This window comes from Telopea speciosissima, chromosome 5 (assembly GCF_018873765.1).
Source record: "Telopea speciosissima isolate NSW1024214 ecotype Mountain lineage chromosome 5, Tspe_v1, whole genome shotgun sequence".
Lineage (NCBI taxonomy): Eukaryota > Viridiplantae > Streptophyta > Magnoliopsida > Proteales > Proteaceae > Telopea > Telopea speciosissima.
This window is the reverse complement of record NC_057920.1, coordinates 52,440,646-52,458,210: the sequence shown is the minus strand read 5'-3', so window position 1 is coordinate 52,458,210 and position 17,565 is coordinate 52,440,646. Positions and strand designations below refer to the sequence as shown.

At 41.4% G+C, this 17,565-nt stretch overlaps 1 protein-coding gene across 3 annotated transcripts in view; it reads left to right on the top strand.

The window, feature by feature from the left end:
* The window catches only part of LOC122662391 (tRNA(His) guanylyltransferase 1-like), an 83,925-nt gene that overhangs the window by 26,127 nt on the left and 40,233 nt on the right, over window positions 1-17,565 (top strand). For all 3 annotated transcript variants that reach the window (XM_043858012.1, XM_043858011.1, XM_043858013.1), the window contains 3 exons: window positions 5,496-5,665; window positions 5,819-5,904; window positions 10,515-10,622. In XM_043858012.1, coding sequence (XP_043713947.1) covers window positions 5,496-5,665; window positions 5,819-5,904; window positions 10,515-10,622 — 364 coding nt within the window. The remainder of the gene's footprint in view (window positions 1-5,495; window positions 5,666-5,818; window positions 5,905-10,514; window positions 10,623-17,565) is intronic.

Here is a 17,565-nt window from a genome sequence, read left to right as displayed (position 1 = left end):
GAACAATCAAATAGGTTGACCCACCTTAGAATTGAGTCAATTCATGAAATTAAGGCCATGCATGTGAAGATCAAGGCCATGGGAGCAAAACCCCTAATTCTGGGATTTGAATCGGATGCAGAACCAAGCCCTGAACCGGTTGACCGGTTCAACCTGGGCCTGAATCCGATTCACCTTTTTTATGCCCAAAATGCCCTTTTGTAGATGGGTAGTGATCTGAACCCAGTCCAGGCCCTAACACTTGCTGTTTCCTACTGTTATAGGACTCTTGCTGTTTTTCTATTGTTCTTTTCTGGTCTGCCAGAGTCTTGTTGCCTAGGCTAGCCCAAACACTACAGGTATGGGAATTTGACTTTATTTTATGCGTGTTTGTTGCCTTAATTTCCACTTGTTCGATGTGCCATGCCATGCATCATCACTATTACTGTACAGTGCATGTAGTTTATTAGTTTTATAATTTTGCATTAGATTGCATGTGATTAGGCTGCATTTGCATTGTTATTACTTGATTACTATATTATGATGCTAATGATACACTGCTTACTCTAGAATTTGAACTGTACATTCATATGCCATCATGATTAGACTGCATTGGGCTAGGATGATTCATAACCCAGTGCTACGACCCTTCCCAACAGGGGTTGAGGTGTTGGATAACCCGTGGTAGGTCCGAGAGGTAATACCGGGATGCCATTCAACGTCCCCATGTTAGCGATCCGTTCCGCTGTGGGATCAACAGTAAGGTTAGTCTTTGGGGGTCTACTAGGGTCCGATGGTTCATGCCGGAACTGGTGGGTCTTCACCGTGGTAGAATGCTTTCGCTCGGGTGACCGATGGTTAATACCGGGACCGAGGCTAGTATGCTGCCACAATAGCACTTATACCCCATATGACCTAGTATCCATGTTAGGAATATGCTTACTTAGGACATTCATCATGATTGTTGCGATATGTTTGCATGCATTTCCTTACTGGGCTCGGTGGAGCTCACCCCCGTGGATCCTCATATTTTTCAGATGAGACTACTCTCGGTGTTGCTGGTATTTCTGTGGGGACTCCTTCTGCTCTGGATCTTCCTACTGCTCATGGAGTTGATCCTCCTCTACTGGTAGAGCACGAAGCTTCGTGCTCATGGGACCACTGCGCCTTCTCTTGATCTTCCTGATTGATCAGGCCATCTCTACCCCTTTTTGTTATAACACTTTTGTAAAGAATACTGTATATAAGTCTTGTGGGTTTTTGGGTTACTTTCGAGAACTTACCTTGTGGCTCAAAGTTTCTTTTGAATATATATACATATCACTGTTCAGTTTAGATCTTCTTTATTACTGGCTTATTCTTATATTAAATTGCTTTCGCTGCATTTAATTCTGTTATTTGTGAATAAGACTTGCGAATAGAGTACAACACTTGCGATCCTGGTGGGTTGGTTGGATGTGAGATACATCCAGTCACACTTGGCCCTTATAAACCGGGCCGGGGTGTGACATGCTGCCCATGGAATCCTCCATCAGACAAGTTGTGTCGATACCCAAGCCCATAATGGTGTGGCTGAAAGGAAAAACCGCTACCTCCTTGAGGTGTCTCGGGCTATTATGTTTGCCCATTCTGTTCCTTCCCAATATTGGGGAGATGCTGTCCTTACTGCAGCCTATCTCATTAATAGGCTGCCTACCTGAGTCTTTGACTCACAAACCCCTGCTACTTTATTACAGGGATATTCCTCCTTTGTCGTTCCACCAAAGGTTTTTAGTTGTGTCTGTTATGCTAGGGATACAAGATCCCCAAGCAAACTTGAACCCTGTGGCGTCTGTTGTATTTTCTTGGGATATTCTCCATCCCAAAAGGGTTATAAATGTTGCCACCCCCCGCCTGTTGTACCTTGGTCAGTATGGATATTATCTTTCATGAAGCTCTCTCTTATTATCCATCTACACTTCTTCAGGGGGAGACTTTCAGGGAAGATGTGTTGGTTGAGCTTCCTGTGCAGAACCAATCGAATATTGACCCCATCCCTCTTAAGCCTTCTGCTCCTCCCCTCCCTCCTACTGAAGACAGAGAGGATTTTCCCCAGGGTGAGAACTTAGATGATGCTGAAAATCCTATTGTTGAAAATCCCCTTCAGGGGGAGTTGACTCCAGTTCGACAAACCATTAGGGAATTTTAGAAGAAAATTAATGATTCTAATATCAAAACCTACCACAGGAGACATTCCAAAAACACACAACTACCATCCACTGCAGTACCATTTACAATCCAGTTGCCAGCCCTGGAACCAGATCGTTCTCCAGGTAACTTCTCTTCTCCTTCTTCTCTTGAATTCCCTATTGCTCATCGCATAGGTATTCGGGCTTGTGCTCGGCATCCTATTTCTCATGTACTCTCTTATGATTCCTTTTCTCCATCCTTCTGTACGTTTGTTTTTCTCTTTCTTTTGTTTGTATTCTCCAAAATTGGCAGGAAGCTTTTACATATGGAAAGTGGAAGGCAACAATGATGGAAGAAATGAAAGCCTTACAAAAGAATGATAAATGGGAGCTTGTGGGGTGTTTGTGGTGAAACAGAAGGTAGATGGCATTGTGTATCGATACAAAGCACGATTGGTGGCAAAGGAATTTACTTAGACTTATGGGACCGACTATCAGGAGACCTTTGCACCAGTTGCAAAGCTGAACACTGTTAGAGTACTACTATCTTGTGCAGTAAATTTGGAATGGGTATTGCAGCAGTTAGATGTGAAGAATGCTTTCTTCCATAGAGAGGTTGAGGAGGAAGTGTATATGGATATTCTACTGAGTTTCTCATGTGATAAAACCAGCGGTAAAGTGTTTAAATTGAAGCGTGCTTTATACAGGCTGAAGCAGTCACCCCGTGCATGGTTTGGACGGTTTCACAAGGCTATGGTTTCTGTGAGTTATAAGCAGAGTAATGCTGATCATACCCCGTTTATTAAAAGGAATGGTGAAAAAATAACCATTCTCATAGTGTATGTAGATGACATTGTGGTCACCGAGAATGATAATAATGAGATTAGCAAATTGAAGATTTTCCTTAGCCAAGAATTTGAAATAAAAGATCTGGGAAACCTTTAGTACTTTCTAGGGATAGAAGTTGCTCGATCTTCTAAGGGCATCGTTCTTTCTCAAAGGAAGTACATCCTAGATTTGCTGACCGAGACTGGAATGCTAGGGTGTCATCTGTCTGATACACCTATGGAAGCTACTACACGGCTTAAAGAAAAGGAGGGTGAACCTGTTGACAAAGGTCCTTATCAGAGATTGGACGGCAAGCTTATTTATCTATTGCATACACGACCAGATATAGCTGTCGCTATGAGTATGGTAAGTTAGTTCATGCATGATTCTCATTCTTCTCACATGGATGCTGTTCTTCGAATTCTCCGTTACTTGAAGTCAGCCCCGGGAAAAGGAATTTTTCTGTCTCCGAATGACCATCTTCGTATTGAAGCATATACTGATGCTGATTGGGCTGGATCCTTTGATAGGAAGTCCATCTCTAGCTGTTGCTCGTTTGTTGGTGGAAACCTTGTTACATGGCGTAGTAAAAAGCAGAACATGGCGGCAAGCTCTAGTGCCGAGGCAGAATTTCATGCTATGGCACAGGGTATTTGTGAATTGCTATGGCTCAAAGGCTTATTGCAACATCTTGGTGTTCCTGTCCATCTTCCCATGATGTTGTATTGTGACAATAAGGCTGCCATTAGTATTGCTCACAATCCTGTTCAGCATGATCGTACAAAGCATGTGGAGGTTGATAGACGCTTTATCAAAGAGAAGTTGGAAGAAGGGTTGATCTGTGTTCCTTTTGTGCAGTCTGCTGACCAACTAGCTGATGTGTTCATTAAAGGATTAAGTGGAAAAGTTTTTCATCCTATTCTTGTCAAGTTGGGCATGTTTGATATTTATGCTCCAACTTGAGGGGGAGTGTTAGAATAATTAGTTCTATCTGATAGGGGTATACTTGTCCTTTTTTATGTTTATTCTCCCTTGGCTGATTCTTATTTTGGTATCCCTAGTCTGAATTGGCAAGGGTAGCTTTCCTATTCCTTGTAGGATTATTGTAACTCTTTGAATATAAATAAAGGGGTTTGGTGATCCATATTGATCACTGAAGCATTCAGTTTCACAGAGCTTCTAACAGATTCCAAGTTGAAACATGCTATTTATCTGGAGGGTAGATTTAATGGATTCATATGTGAATTCACCTATTAAGGTGAATTCAGGACTGAACTAACTTTTAGTAGAAAATGTGGCATCAGGTGGTTCACTTGATTCTTTGGAATTACGCAACCAAACACACTCTTAGGTGACCTAAACTGACTAGGAAAGTGAAATAACAAAGGAAATAGACTTAAAACATGGCTGGACTGATAGAGTCCTAATCCAGCCCAACTTAAATAGTCACGTGACCACTTAAGTTGTCATATGACCACTTATCCAAGTCACATGATCACTTAAGTGATCACAACAACAACAACAACAACTATAACCTTATCCCAATTAAATGGGGTCGGCTGTATGGATCCAAAGAGGCCATGACAGTAATAGAAATAAGAGAAGTAGAAGGAAGTAAAAAAAAAAAGTAAAAAGGAGTAAAAGGAAGTAAAAAAAATAAAATAAAATTACTAACGGAAAAAGTCTACGCAATAGTCAAAGTAACATCCTAGGAACATCCCCCTACAAGGGGTCGACTACATGGGTCCTTGTCATCCAAACAACTCTATCCGCGGTGATACTAGGATCGAGCCCTACCACGTGCATATCCTTTCTTACCATTTCTCCAATAGTCATTTTAGGCCTGCCCCTATCTCTTTTAAGTGATCACATGACCACTAATTACATAAAAATAAAACTAAGTAAGGAATCCCGTATGCAACCTAATTACCCATATTTTAGGCCCAAAAAAGTGGCCTATTACATAGAAAACCCATGGGATTAAAGGTCCAACACGTATATACTATATAACCCAACCCTTGACTTATTCTTAATAAAACAAGATTATTTTGGTGATAAATCTGCCTCGCTTGTGCCCATACACAGTTATGAACATATGTTCCATCATCAATGTGGTTCTCAGTTTTATTGTGGATGAACTAAGCAAGCAGTGTCCAAGGTATTATATGTGTTGGGTATCCTTGTGATGTATTGATCCTTTATTAATTCTTGGTATTTCATTTCCTTATTCCTGTAAAGGCTCCCCCTTTTCCAAGGTATCATATCTGTAGTACTTCAGCAATTGTAGGGCAATCTATTTCTGACAAGACCAATGCAATGACAACAATTGAACATTATCTAGTAGATCTGACCTCTTCCAGTTGTGGACCCATGTGGATGTGCATATCGTGTGGTACTGGCTGAGGACAACTTTTTTCAGTGCTCTCATCCTAATAATGATTCTTCCCGAAGATTACATTAGGTTATTTATTATTTTACTTAATTCATTGTTTACTTACCCCTTATTGATCCTTTTTGCAGCAAAATTGTGTCTATCACTGTATCTTTCTTCTCTTCTCTGTATGTCATGAAATGGAAAGAATTCTTTCCTCAGAAAGAGATGAGGTTCCTTCCATCTTTTCATGGACAGATCTTTTGTTGTCCTTCAGCTGAGGTTCTTAAAGATTATCTGGTGTGGAGGCGAGAAGAATGTGAGTTCTGTGATCACTTAAGCTGCAAAGCCTAACCAAGCACTTATCCAACTGCATGCCTGGCATGCATACTTTGATAATTCTTTATGTTATGACAGATTGACAGGTCACATCACATAAGCTTTAAGTTCGTTATTCTTTTGGTGTTTCCAGGTCACAGTAACAACCAATGTGATACTTGTTACTGGATGCTGGTTAAGTCTGGGAGGACTGAAGGGGAAGCATACAGTATTTTGAAGGTTCTAAATCAATTTTTTAATACATTTATGAGAGTCCAATAACGTACACTTACTATGTTTGATCTAGAAACTTCAAAATCTAGCTTGGGTTCTTTTGTTTTTATGGGGAATTATTATTATTATTATTTAAATCCTGTTAACATTTTTCTCATCTCTTGATTGCTATGTAATGATTTATGATCATTCCATGTGATATTGGGTGTTTCTGGATGAAATGCATATACACATACTTCCATACGTTGATGCAGTTATGTGTGTATAATTGGGCCAATTAGGCTTGGAATAGTTTATTTTGGCCCATGATTGGGTTCTATGGGCTTTGGGCTTGTTATTTTTGAGTTTATTTATTATAACGTACCTCTTTTATAATCCCAAAAGTATGGGTTTAAAAGGGTACACGAGATTTAGTAATGAATAAGATTATGAGGGGTTCATTAGTAGATTATTTAGGTTTTGGGAGTCCTTTATTACTTTTAAAAGTCTTTAGTCTTGCTACTTGTTAGGAAGTTGATGTAGATAAGTCACCTAAAGGGTTTATTTTATTGAAAATAATCTTTGGGTTGGGTCATATATGTATTGGGACTTTGATCCCATGACTTTACATTGTAATTGGACAATTTAATGGGCCCAAAATATGGGTAGAAGGTAGGAAAACGGGATTTACTTCATTAGTTTAGTTAGAGTCCTGTTTCGAGTTTGTTTTCTTTATTATTTCACTTTCCTAGTCAATTTAGGATACCTTATTAGTTAAGGATTGGGTTAGACCTTCCTTTTTAATGTCCAAGTCTATTTTTGAGTCTTCTATATAAGTCTGTAAAGGAGGCCAGCATTGTACTCGAATTTGATTAATGAAATATTGGCGTGAGCCTTTGTGAAAATCCTGAGATAGGATGGGTGAGATGCCCAAGCTGAGATAGCCAACCTTTCCTTTCCCCCTTCGTCTTCCCTATTCAATCCCCATTCTTCTTCTCTTCTCTGTTTTGTTTTAAAACCTGCAACCAAGCCATTGGGTGTGTATTCTAGAGTTTGCATCAAGGTTTTGAGATCCAAGAGTCATTCAACACCACTGGTTCGATTGTTGCGGCTTCTCTTTGATCAGGAGATTGTTTATTCTTGATTGCTGCTTCAACGGGTTACAAATTTGTGGGTTTATATTTATTACTTCTCTTGTGGTTACCAATTTGAGATCCCATTGTTCTGTATTATTGGATTGATCTTTTGGTGGGAAATATTCTTCATTTTAGATAATGAAACCATTCCATTACTACCAACCCAAAGAAATACGACCTCTTTGAGGTATACGGTTCATGCCTCTTTCTTCCAAGACTCTAGAGTTTTTTCTATTTGCTCCTGCCTGGGATTAGACCTATTCTGGTTTTAGTCTTACATTAGAAGTCCACATTAGGTAGAAGTCTAGTTCTTTTTTTTTTTTACAGATTTAAGGAGCTGTAACCCCCTCCCCAATTTTAATAGAATTGAATTATTTGAAAGACTTTGTATAGTGTGAGGAACTCTCCTCTCTCTCTCTCTCTCCCCCCCCTTGTGACAGCTTTGTTGCTTCCTATTTTCTCTCCTTATTTCTCTCTTTCTCCCTCCCTTTGATACTGTGTTTTATCCTTCTTTTTTGGCTGTCGCAGGTGCTAAAACAAAGAGATTTCAACAGCCGATCTATGTAGTTGCACATCAGTTCTCCTTTATTCTGTCAATAATTTACTAAACTTCTGATCTATTTCTGTGGTATTGTTTTATTGTTAAGATTGTTCTATTGTGTTAGAGCAACCACAAGGGTATTTTGGGTACATTATTATGGTTAGAATTTTTTCTTGAAAGTTTTGGAGTTGTTGAGCTGTGCATACGGGATTGGCATTCCGGATCCAATCTCCCTCCTCCTTTTTAGTTCGGTTAATCTCTGAGATCAGGTGTTATCTCTCTTTTCTCTTCTTCTCTATTCTTCTTATTTCTGATATCTTCTCTGTTTACTTCTAATGCTCCTTTGTTCTTGAGAGTTTTTTTTTTTTACCCGAATATTACCTGGGACCCGGGCAAGCCCCTAGAATTTTATTAATCGCGGATTAAAAAAAAAGAAAAACAAAAGGGGGGGGGGGGGGGAGGACATAGCCCGCCTTACCCCCTCCCAAAGAGCAACAGGAAGACAAAATACACACTCTCAAGTCTCAACCGAGATAATAGGACCACCCAACCCAAAACAAAACAAAAGATGATTACATTCTGAAAATTGGGAGACCACCCTTATCTTCAAGAAGGATCTTGTTATGCTCCTGAGGGACATCTTGGCCAGATTGAAAAAAAAAAAGAGTTTGAGGTGCGGGAGCAAGCTGAGTTAGCCAAGAAATTGGCAGCTCTATTGCTTTCCCGAAAGGAGAAGTAAAGGTTTAACCCAAGCGAGTCTACCAGAGCATGGACATCCTGAAACAAAAACCAACAACTCCAAAGATTACAATGTTTTTGCTTAAGAAAATTAACAGTGGAAGCTGAGTCCAAGCTAACATGACAACCATTAAAACCCAAATCTGCACAATGCCGAAGACCATCAAGTAGGGCCCTCATTTTGGCCACTGCATTGGAGCAAGTCCCATAAAAATTTGAAAAGGCAGCAATCATCTTCCCCTCAGAGTCTCTGAGAATACCCCCTTCACCACTAAACCTGGGATTCCTTTTACTGGCACCATCAACTTTCAGTTTGGCCATAAACGGTAGAACACCAGCAAAGGGGTCTTGAACTTGCATTTGGGAGGATTAAGATTCAACACTTTCAAAATAATATCTTCCTTCATCGATAAGGGTTTTTTAAAGGTAGGGGGTAAGGAAATTTCTTAAGCCATGAAACAATTTTGGCTATAATAGTTGATGCTGCCCGCACTCCTTCACCATGTCTTCAGTTGTTCCTTTCCTTCCAAAGTTCCCAAACAATGAGAGAAAGGGTCAAGCCTTTAATGTTTCACACACACCATGGGTACCTGCATGGGAATGTCAAAACAAAATTCTACCTCTGATATCCTGAGTAGGAATAATATCCACATCCAACAATCTACTGAAGAAATCCCAATTTTGGAGGTTGTGCCTCCAACTAAAAGGACGTGATTCGAGGTTTCCTTCCAAGGATCCCTACAACAATTGCATTTGGAGGCCAAAGGAATACCTAAGTTCATCAATTCTGCATCTGTAGGGACTTTGCCATTCATAATTTACCAAGAAAAAAACCCAATCTTAGTAGGTGAAGAAGTATTCCAAAACCATTTTGAGTATGGAGTTGGAGCGAACCTGGAACGAGACACCTGCCAAGCCTACTTCACCAAAAATTTGCCATTAGGAGTTGGGGTCCACTCCAGCGTGTCATCTCTATCGGTAAGGGTAATGTTACTCTCAATGATTCACTGGCTGATTTCCACCTTATCTATGAATATTAAAAAGTTGGGATCCCAGTTGCCATCTGAAAGCAAGACCTCATTAACCAAAGCATATGGATTAATGTGTAATGCACTATCCACAAAATCTATCAGAGGGCCACTCCTTCTACCTTATCTCCTGTCATTTCAGCAAGCTCTCGTCTTCTTCTTCTTGATTAGTTTGTTCGCCCAATGAAGAAAGTGTCTTAGTTAGTGAATAAATAAGTGTGTCTTTCTGTCTGAGTCTGTTTGCTCTTTAGTGCATTTCTCAGTTCTATTTCATTCTGGATTCAAATCTACTTCACGGCAATTTCTAATATATCGTTTTTTGTAGTCTTATTAATCTATGAATGAAAGTGAATAGCGGATCGCTTAGATATCCAAGATTATAGGAAATCAATCCGTGAGAACATTTCCCACCCCACTCTGTAGAGAGAGCTTAGTCCCTCTTCTTCGGGCTCTCTTTAGTTTGGCCGGTCTTCGGTTAACACCGGCTGTCGATCAGGAATGAGGTCGTCCCAGCCAATCATCAAGCCAGACATAAATATTGCCTCTGCCCACTAACCATCTAGACTTTGAAAGGAGAATATCCTTCAGGGCCAAGACCTTCCTCCAAGTTTTAGAGCCTATTCTTCTTTCTTGAGCAAGAATAATGTGCTCCCTCTTTAAAAACTTGGCCTTAAAAAAACAGCCCATAAGGTCTTTTCAGAAAACATTAGCCAAAGCCCCTTTAACCTCATAGCTGTACTAATTTTCTCAAAGGAACGGATGCCCAGGCTGCCTTCATCAACCGGTTTGCAAATTTTTCTAAAACTCACCCAGTGGTGTTTGTTTCCAAACTCAGTAGAGCCCCAAAGAAAGTTGGAGCAGATAGAGTAAAGTCTTTTCATCACAGTTTTAGGAACCTCCAAGTTGGACAGAAAAAGTTCGAGAGTTATATAGTTTCTTCTACCGTTCATCTATTCTGCTTCTATATTAGTTCGATTGATTCTACATTGATCCTGGACTGTTGGAAGTTTTTTGGCTCCAGATTCTTTCTTGAACCTTAATCTGCATTACTCTTGTTTGTTTCCTTATATTTTTATGCTTTTTCTCTTTTATTTTTATTTCCTCTAATTACATTCTATGCTATTGATACCTATTGAGCGTTCAAGTTTTGCATAATTGGTCACCACACTTAATTTTGTAACCTTTATTTTGCAGGGTTCTCAAAAACAGGACAGAAATGAACTGCTTTTCCAACAGTTCGGTGTTAACTATGACAAGCTACCAATCATGTTCCGTAAAGGATCCTGCGTTCTCAAGGAAAAGGTTAGTATCAATTTCTTCAAATGAAAGATACTCCATTAATTAAGAATTCTAAACATGTATACTCAAACTATTGGGTTCTCTTGCATTTTGAAGACTATTACTCAGATTGAAAATCTTACTTCGTTTCATGGAGTTCATCTGGCTATGGAGCTGTTATCTCCTGTATCACTAGGAGCACTATAAACATGGACTCCTTATGTTTTTGTTGTTTACAATAGATTGCTGCATTATGCGTAAGGGTGTCAATTGGTTCGGTTCAGGATAGAATATGTAGTAAATGAAACCTAATGATTTTCATTACCTCAAACCAAAAGTGAACTGAATCGGCTCAATTTTATTCGGGTTTCTTTATTTGGTTTCACCCGATTTGTATATTGTCTGATAATTCGGTTTTGTTCGGTTCACTTCTTTGGTTCGTATGAGACTTGAGAATGCCTTGTACTGGCCTTGAAGAAGCAAGACATGACAGAGGATCCGAGCAGATTGCAGAACTGCAGAAGAGAAGTGAGGAGAGTCGATAGTTGAAGATGGAGGCAGAAAAGACAAAGTGAAAACTGAAATCGTAGAACTTGTGTCTTAGCCTTTTAGGGTTTAGTATGGTTTAGGTTTGGTTTATACTGGTTACACTTCATTTGGTTCTGTTCAAGCTGACGGTTTTGGCCTAAAGCTAAAACCGAACAAAATATTTAATTTCTAAAACCAAAATTGAACCGATTTTTTTTGTAAGCGATTCAGTTTGAATTTAAACGACCGGTTCTGGTTTTCTCTTCTGATTCTAAATTGACTCCCTTAATTATATGCAAGTCTTTTCTGTCAGCTAATCCTGTACAAGTTGAACTCCTGAACTATATAGTGTTAAAAATGTATGAAAAACTCAAAAGTGGAAATAAAAAAACAATAGGAAAAAAGTTCAGATTTGGGTGCGTGAGAAGAATCATAATTCCTTTCTCGACAATGAGAGACTCTAGTCATGTCATTTCTTGTGCTTTTCTTGTCTTTGCCCATCTTGATGACGAGGATGAAGATCCCTCCAAATCATGGTTTCAAAAATCGGGAATCGGATCTGTGAATCGGCCGATTCGTAACGGAATTGGCTGACACCGATCTTAATCGCTGTGCAATCGGAATTGTAACTGCGATTCCTTAACCAATTCCCGATTCCTTAACCGGCTCCCGATTCTTTGTAGATCCCGGTTTCATCTTTATCTTGATAATAACCGGTTGGATCTGACCTATTCTGCCATCGATTACAAGTTTTAAAACCCTGCTCCAAATAGAATAGGCGGATATTTTAGGAGCAGCATAGAAGTATCTAGTGGTTGACATGAAGGCGGTTAGTCCCAATAATTGATGGCAATTGATAGTGATAGATCTTTAGTAGGTGGGACAGTTCCTGAGCTCAAGCACCACACAAGGTTAAAATTTTTGGATTTTTGTGGGATTTTGATCCTTACCGAAACCAAAATGTTTTGGTCAAATGGCCAAAATCCCACCGAAATTTGGACTATTTTGGTGCCCAAAAGTGGAATTTTGTCCTAAAACTATATGGAGTGCCTATTTAAGCATTATTACTCATGTTTGAATCATTAGATTGGGAAAAAAAAATAAAGTGGTAGTTTGGCTTTGGACCTAGTGTCTAGCGTAGTCTACTCTATCCTTTCATTGAGTCAATTTGTAATTGGATGAGTTGAAATGACATGACAAAGCATTCCTTTGTACCATTCTTTCTCTACTCCCATTCTACACTTAATTTAATCCTAGAGCACAACATTCAGTAAAAACAATTGAAATTTGCATTAGGAATTAAGAACCATGAAATTGGAAAACATTCCACAATTAACAAAGTGTGAAACCATTTAACATCACACCATTGTCAAAAAGTGTCATCATAGTCAATAAGTTCAATTTACTAATTGGCAATTGTTTGTCATTCAATAGATTTTGTTTGGTGAATAAAAAATATATTACCAAAGCCCAAGGGGGGCGAGAGGGAAAAGAGGGGGGGAGGGGAATATACAACGAGGGAGAGAGGGGGGGACCTAAGACCCGACTAAGCGCGGGAATGGGAAAGCAAGAGAGCACTATCTAAACCCCAGGATACAACAATAAGCCTGTTCCTTGGGGTATCCAAAAAAGCCTCTTGAGGAACTAAAGTAAGCTTAGAGTAGACATCCCAAAAGATGGCTTTCCAAATCAAGTCAAAAGAGTCAGAGTTGGAAGTCCATCTCCTTAAGTTCCTCTCCATCCAAATGTGGTAGAGGGTAGCACCAAACACAAGCTTGCTTACAGTGTCGTAGATAGAACAGCCAGGGAAAGTCATGATAAGCCAGAGCCATTCTCGAGTGAAGGGAAGGTGTCTTCTACAGTGAGGCCAGATGAACGACAAGGCTTTTTTCCAGATGGTGGAGGTGAAGGGGCAGGTGAAGAAATGGTAGCCAATGTCTTCGATACCATTCCAACAGAAAATGCAGGAAGGGGGGACTGGGATTTTTCGGAGAGTGAGGAAAGCTTGGGTAGGGAGGCAATGGGTAAGGGTTCTCCATGCAAGGAGGCTGTGACGGGGGATGTGGCCTTTGAACCAAACTAGCTTGTGTCGAAGAACAGAGGGGGCATGGTGTCTAACAAGGTTCCTGGCAGATCTAAAGCTAAAGAGGCCGTTAGAGGAGGGGAGCTAAGTAACCTTGTCCGCTTGAACCGGGGAAGGAGAGAGGGGGAGGGGGGGGGGAAGGAATTCCATATCAGGGAAAGGGAGATGGGGGTGGAAGGGGAGGGACCAAGAACCATTCAAGATGATGGAGGAAAGGGGTGCCAGCTTGGGAATGCTCGAGGAGTAAATTGCTCTCGGGCCAAAGAAGTTGTAGAGGATACCGATGGGGTGCCAGTGATCAAGCCAGTGGGAGGTGGTGGACCCATCAACAATGGAAGAAGAAATGGCTCTAAGGGCCAGAGGGCGAAAGAGAAGGATCTTACGCCATACCCAGGAGGAGTCAGTCAGAATGGAGACAGTCCAAATGGAGTCATTCTTGAGGAGGTGGGAGTAGACCCATTGGACCCAAATGGAGTCGTGTTTAGAGGAAATTTTCCAGATAAGCTTTAGGATTCCCCCAGTGTTGGAGTCCCGGATCCGACGAATTCCAAGGCCTCCTTTTGATTTTGGGAGGCAAATAACTTTCCAGCTGACAGGGTGAAGGAATCTGGAGGTTTCCTTTCCTTTCCAAAGGAAGGCACAGAAGATGGATTCCATAGCTTTGGTGGTGGCTTTAGGGAGGGCAAAAATGCCGCACCAATAGATGTAGGAAGATTGGAGAACCGATTTGATACATTCAAGCCTACTAGCATAGGATAGAAGTCTACCTTTCTAGAGTTGGAGACGCTTGTGAATATTGTCAAGCATAGGGGTGCAATGGTGGTTAGTCTAGCAGGGATAAGGGGAAGGCCTAGGTATTTCACTGGGAGGGAGCCCAGAGAAAAGTCAGTGAGGAGGAGGAGGTAGTCTCTGTCGGAGGTACAGACACCAGAGAGGAAGAGTTTGGATTTAAGGAGGTTAATGCGGAGGCCAGGGAGACTCTCAAAGAGGTGGAGGGAGGACATGATGGCGGAGCTGGAAGAGGGGGAAACTTTGGAGAAGATCATATGATCGTTTGCAAAAGCCAGGTGGGAGAGGTTGAGGCTCTTGCATTTAGGGATCGGAGAGATAAGGTAAAGGTCGGTTTTAGCTTGGATGCTTCTCGAAAGAACTTCCAGGGCCAAAGAGAAGAGAAAGGGGGACAGAGGGCATCCCTGACAGATTCCAACTATGGAGTGGAAGAAGCCAGCGGGGGATCCATTGACTGTAACCGAGAAGGTGGGGGAGGAGATACAAGCCAGAATCCAACGGATTAAAGAGGGAGGAAAGCCCATCTCAGAGAGCACATTGCAGATGAAGTCCCATCTAAGGGAATCAAAAGCTTTGTGAAGGTCAATCTTCATGAGAGCGGCGGGAGAGTACGATTTTCGGTCTAATCCACGCACAATTTTTGAACAGAGGGTAAAGTTATCCGCAATGCTTTTGCCAGCAATGAAAGCAGATTGGTTGGGGCTGACCAGGGAGGGGATGACAAGCTGAACTCTGTTAGGTAGGATCTTGGCAATGAACTTATAGAGGAGATTACATAGAGAAATAGGTCTGAAATCAGAGAGGGAGGAGGCACCATCTTTTTTAGAGATGAGGCAGAGGAAAGTCTGATTGACCTGGGCAAGCTGACCGTGGTTGAAGAAGCTGCGGACGGCTTTGATGAGGTCATCCTTGGTAGAGTCCCAGCAGCTAAGAAAAAATCCCATGTTGAAACCATCAGGGCCGGGGGCCTTGTTTGATTTGTGGGACAGGATAGCCTTAGTAATCTCCTCATCCGAAGGGATAGAGAGGAGGGAGCTCGCAAGAGAGGAGGGGACAAATTTATTGATGAGACCAGTAGGGAGGGGAGAGGGAGGGGGGGAGAAGGGGGTTGAAGAGGGAGGAGAAGAAGGAAGCGGCTCGGTCTTAATGTCATGGACAGAGGAAAGGGGGATCCATCTCTACCAATGAGCAGGGTGATGGAGTTAGAGCTTAACCTGGCTTTAAGAGAGCGATGAAAGAAAGCCGAGTTAGAGTCGCCCAGCTCCAGCTTAACTCGGCTTTCCTTGGAGAGGGTCAAAACAACTTAAAGATTGATGCTGCCCGTAGCGCTGAAGGAATCATTCCTCCAAATGTGTCATATGACAGCCATGTCATCCTCTACCTGAAAAAGCTCGAAGTCCATCAAACAGCCTTATAAGTGGATAAATTAAAAAATACAAGATAATCCAACCTAGAATATAGATACTTGGCTGTGAAGGTGCATATGTGAACCCACCATAACTGCTTTGTGGAGTAGGCATATATGATTGAGGGCTGGGTATGAGAAGATGCTCTCCACAAAAGACAGCCCACCCTCACACTCAATAGCAATGAAGAAGAGCTATACTGACCATGCCCACCATACTAGGAATTGGAGCTCTTTGGGCAAAGAATGGTGCACGCCATTACCTATACCCACCATATTCACTACTATCCACCAGACTTAGACCTCGAAGAATGTTAAACAAGCTTGTAACGTTTATATCCATGCTATCTCCCTCCTTATCGGTTCAACGCAGACCTCTCGAGTAGCCTCTACTGGGGGGGGGGGTTCATGCAACACGGTTGGCATCTTGCGTGGCATGGCCAAACTGAGTTTCACCTGGGAATCGGAAGGGCTAATAGTCATCGATATGCTCATGAAGTTCCTCTTCCTCTCCCCTTCCCTCCTAGACCGGCATGAACCAATCTAGAAGCCTAGGACAAGGAGAACTGGGCCTAAACTTAGCTTTCAGTCCCATAGGGGTAGCATATTCCTAGAATTTTGAGTATCAAAATGTCAGAGAGAGTTACACTCTACCAAAACGTCCTCCTTGATGGCAGAGAGAATCTAAGGCTACATCCTTATTTTGTTTTGGGATAGCCAGAAATTCCATTCTTGCCATTACTGATGAGTACTAGGACACAAAGCCAATTTACCAATTGTACCAATGCAATCATCCCCACCGAATTTATACCTTACCCAAGTTGCTTCCTCAATGAGAATTTGTCTGTCTCCTATTTTGGGAGCATATGTCACACCCCACTCTCCACAACCAGGGTAGTGTGACTAGGATGCACACATGTACCCCAACATCCCTAGGATCTCAAAAGTAGTAGTTAGCCCTCACAGTCACCACCCAACATAATTATAAACAAAACAGTGGAAGAGAGATTATAATGGTATAAATTAGAGTGCGGAAGCTAAGTTATGATATTATATACATAATCGTGTGTGGTTTATTCGTTAAACATCCAAACATAAGTAGTAAATATTCACAAATTATTACATCACAAAAAAGTATTGAAAGTAAAGTTGGGGCCAAGCCCACTGAATACATCCAAAACTGAAAATAAAATAAAAGTATTCTTGAGGATCTTATCCTCGATCATGGTGCCCCATAAGCACACTCATCACATCCACAGTCGGCTCCGTGTCCCTCGAACTCTGGAACCCACCAATCATCACCATGATCAACCACATCCATAACATCATCAGTGCCCACCGGCATAACATGTCCTGCATCAAAATCTAAAAAAAGTGTACCACATGGTATGAGCTTCACTAAGCCCAACAACTGAATTAGAACATATAAGCATACACAAATAGTCCTTGAATGCAAAGCACAAGAATGCATGAATTCATTTTAAATTATCTAGCTAACAACAAATACTAAATCTCGGTATAGTGCTACTGCAACAGCTTAGGTAACATCCCTGGTCCGAAGACGGCGGAACCCAACGATGTCAAACCAGAGTTGCGATTAGGAGCCTGTGGTACCAGACTCCACATGAGATTGTTCGCAAACCCCTTACAACCCCTTCCTGGCATTCGGTTCCAAAGATACGGTCAGAACCCGAACTCGGTCCGCTTTTGGAACAACTCTCATTGTACAATGGATATGATATCTCGGCAAATCTCATCAAGCCTACCACGATTGGTTGTCCAACACCTAATCCCCTGTTGGCAAGGGGTCGTAGCACAAGGTTATTTCAACCTAACCAGCATGCATTTACTATGACGTGAATCGCATGCATACACATATGTATAGGGGCCGAGATCATGGTACCGGAATTATCCATCGGCCACACCATCCTCTCGTCTCCCCTAACATAGACATATCTATGCTAAGTGTACTGCGATTACGGTACCGGAATCATCCATTGGCCACATCACATCCCGTTTCCAAACTTAGTCTAGAATGCAAAGAATATAAAACCACATGGCAATCATGAGCCCGACATTACCCTTGGCTCCCGGATCCCATTCCTCATACATAATTCATTTCCAATTATAGTATAATCAAAATCAAGCATGTAAACAACTAA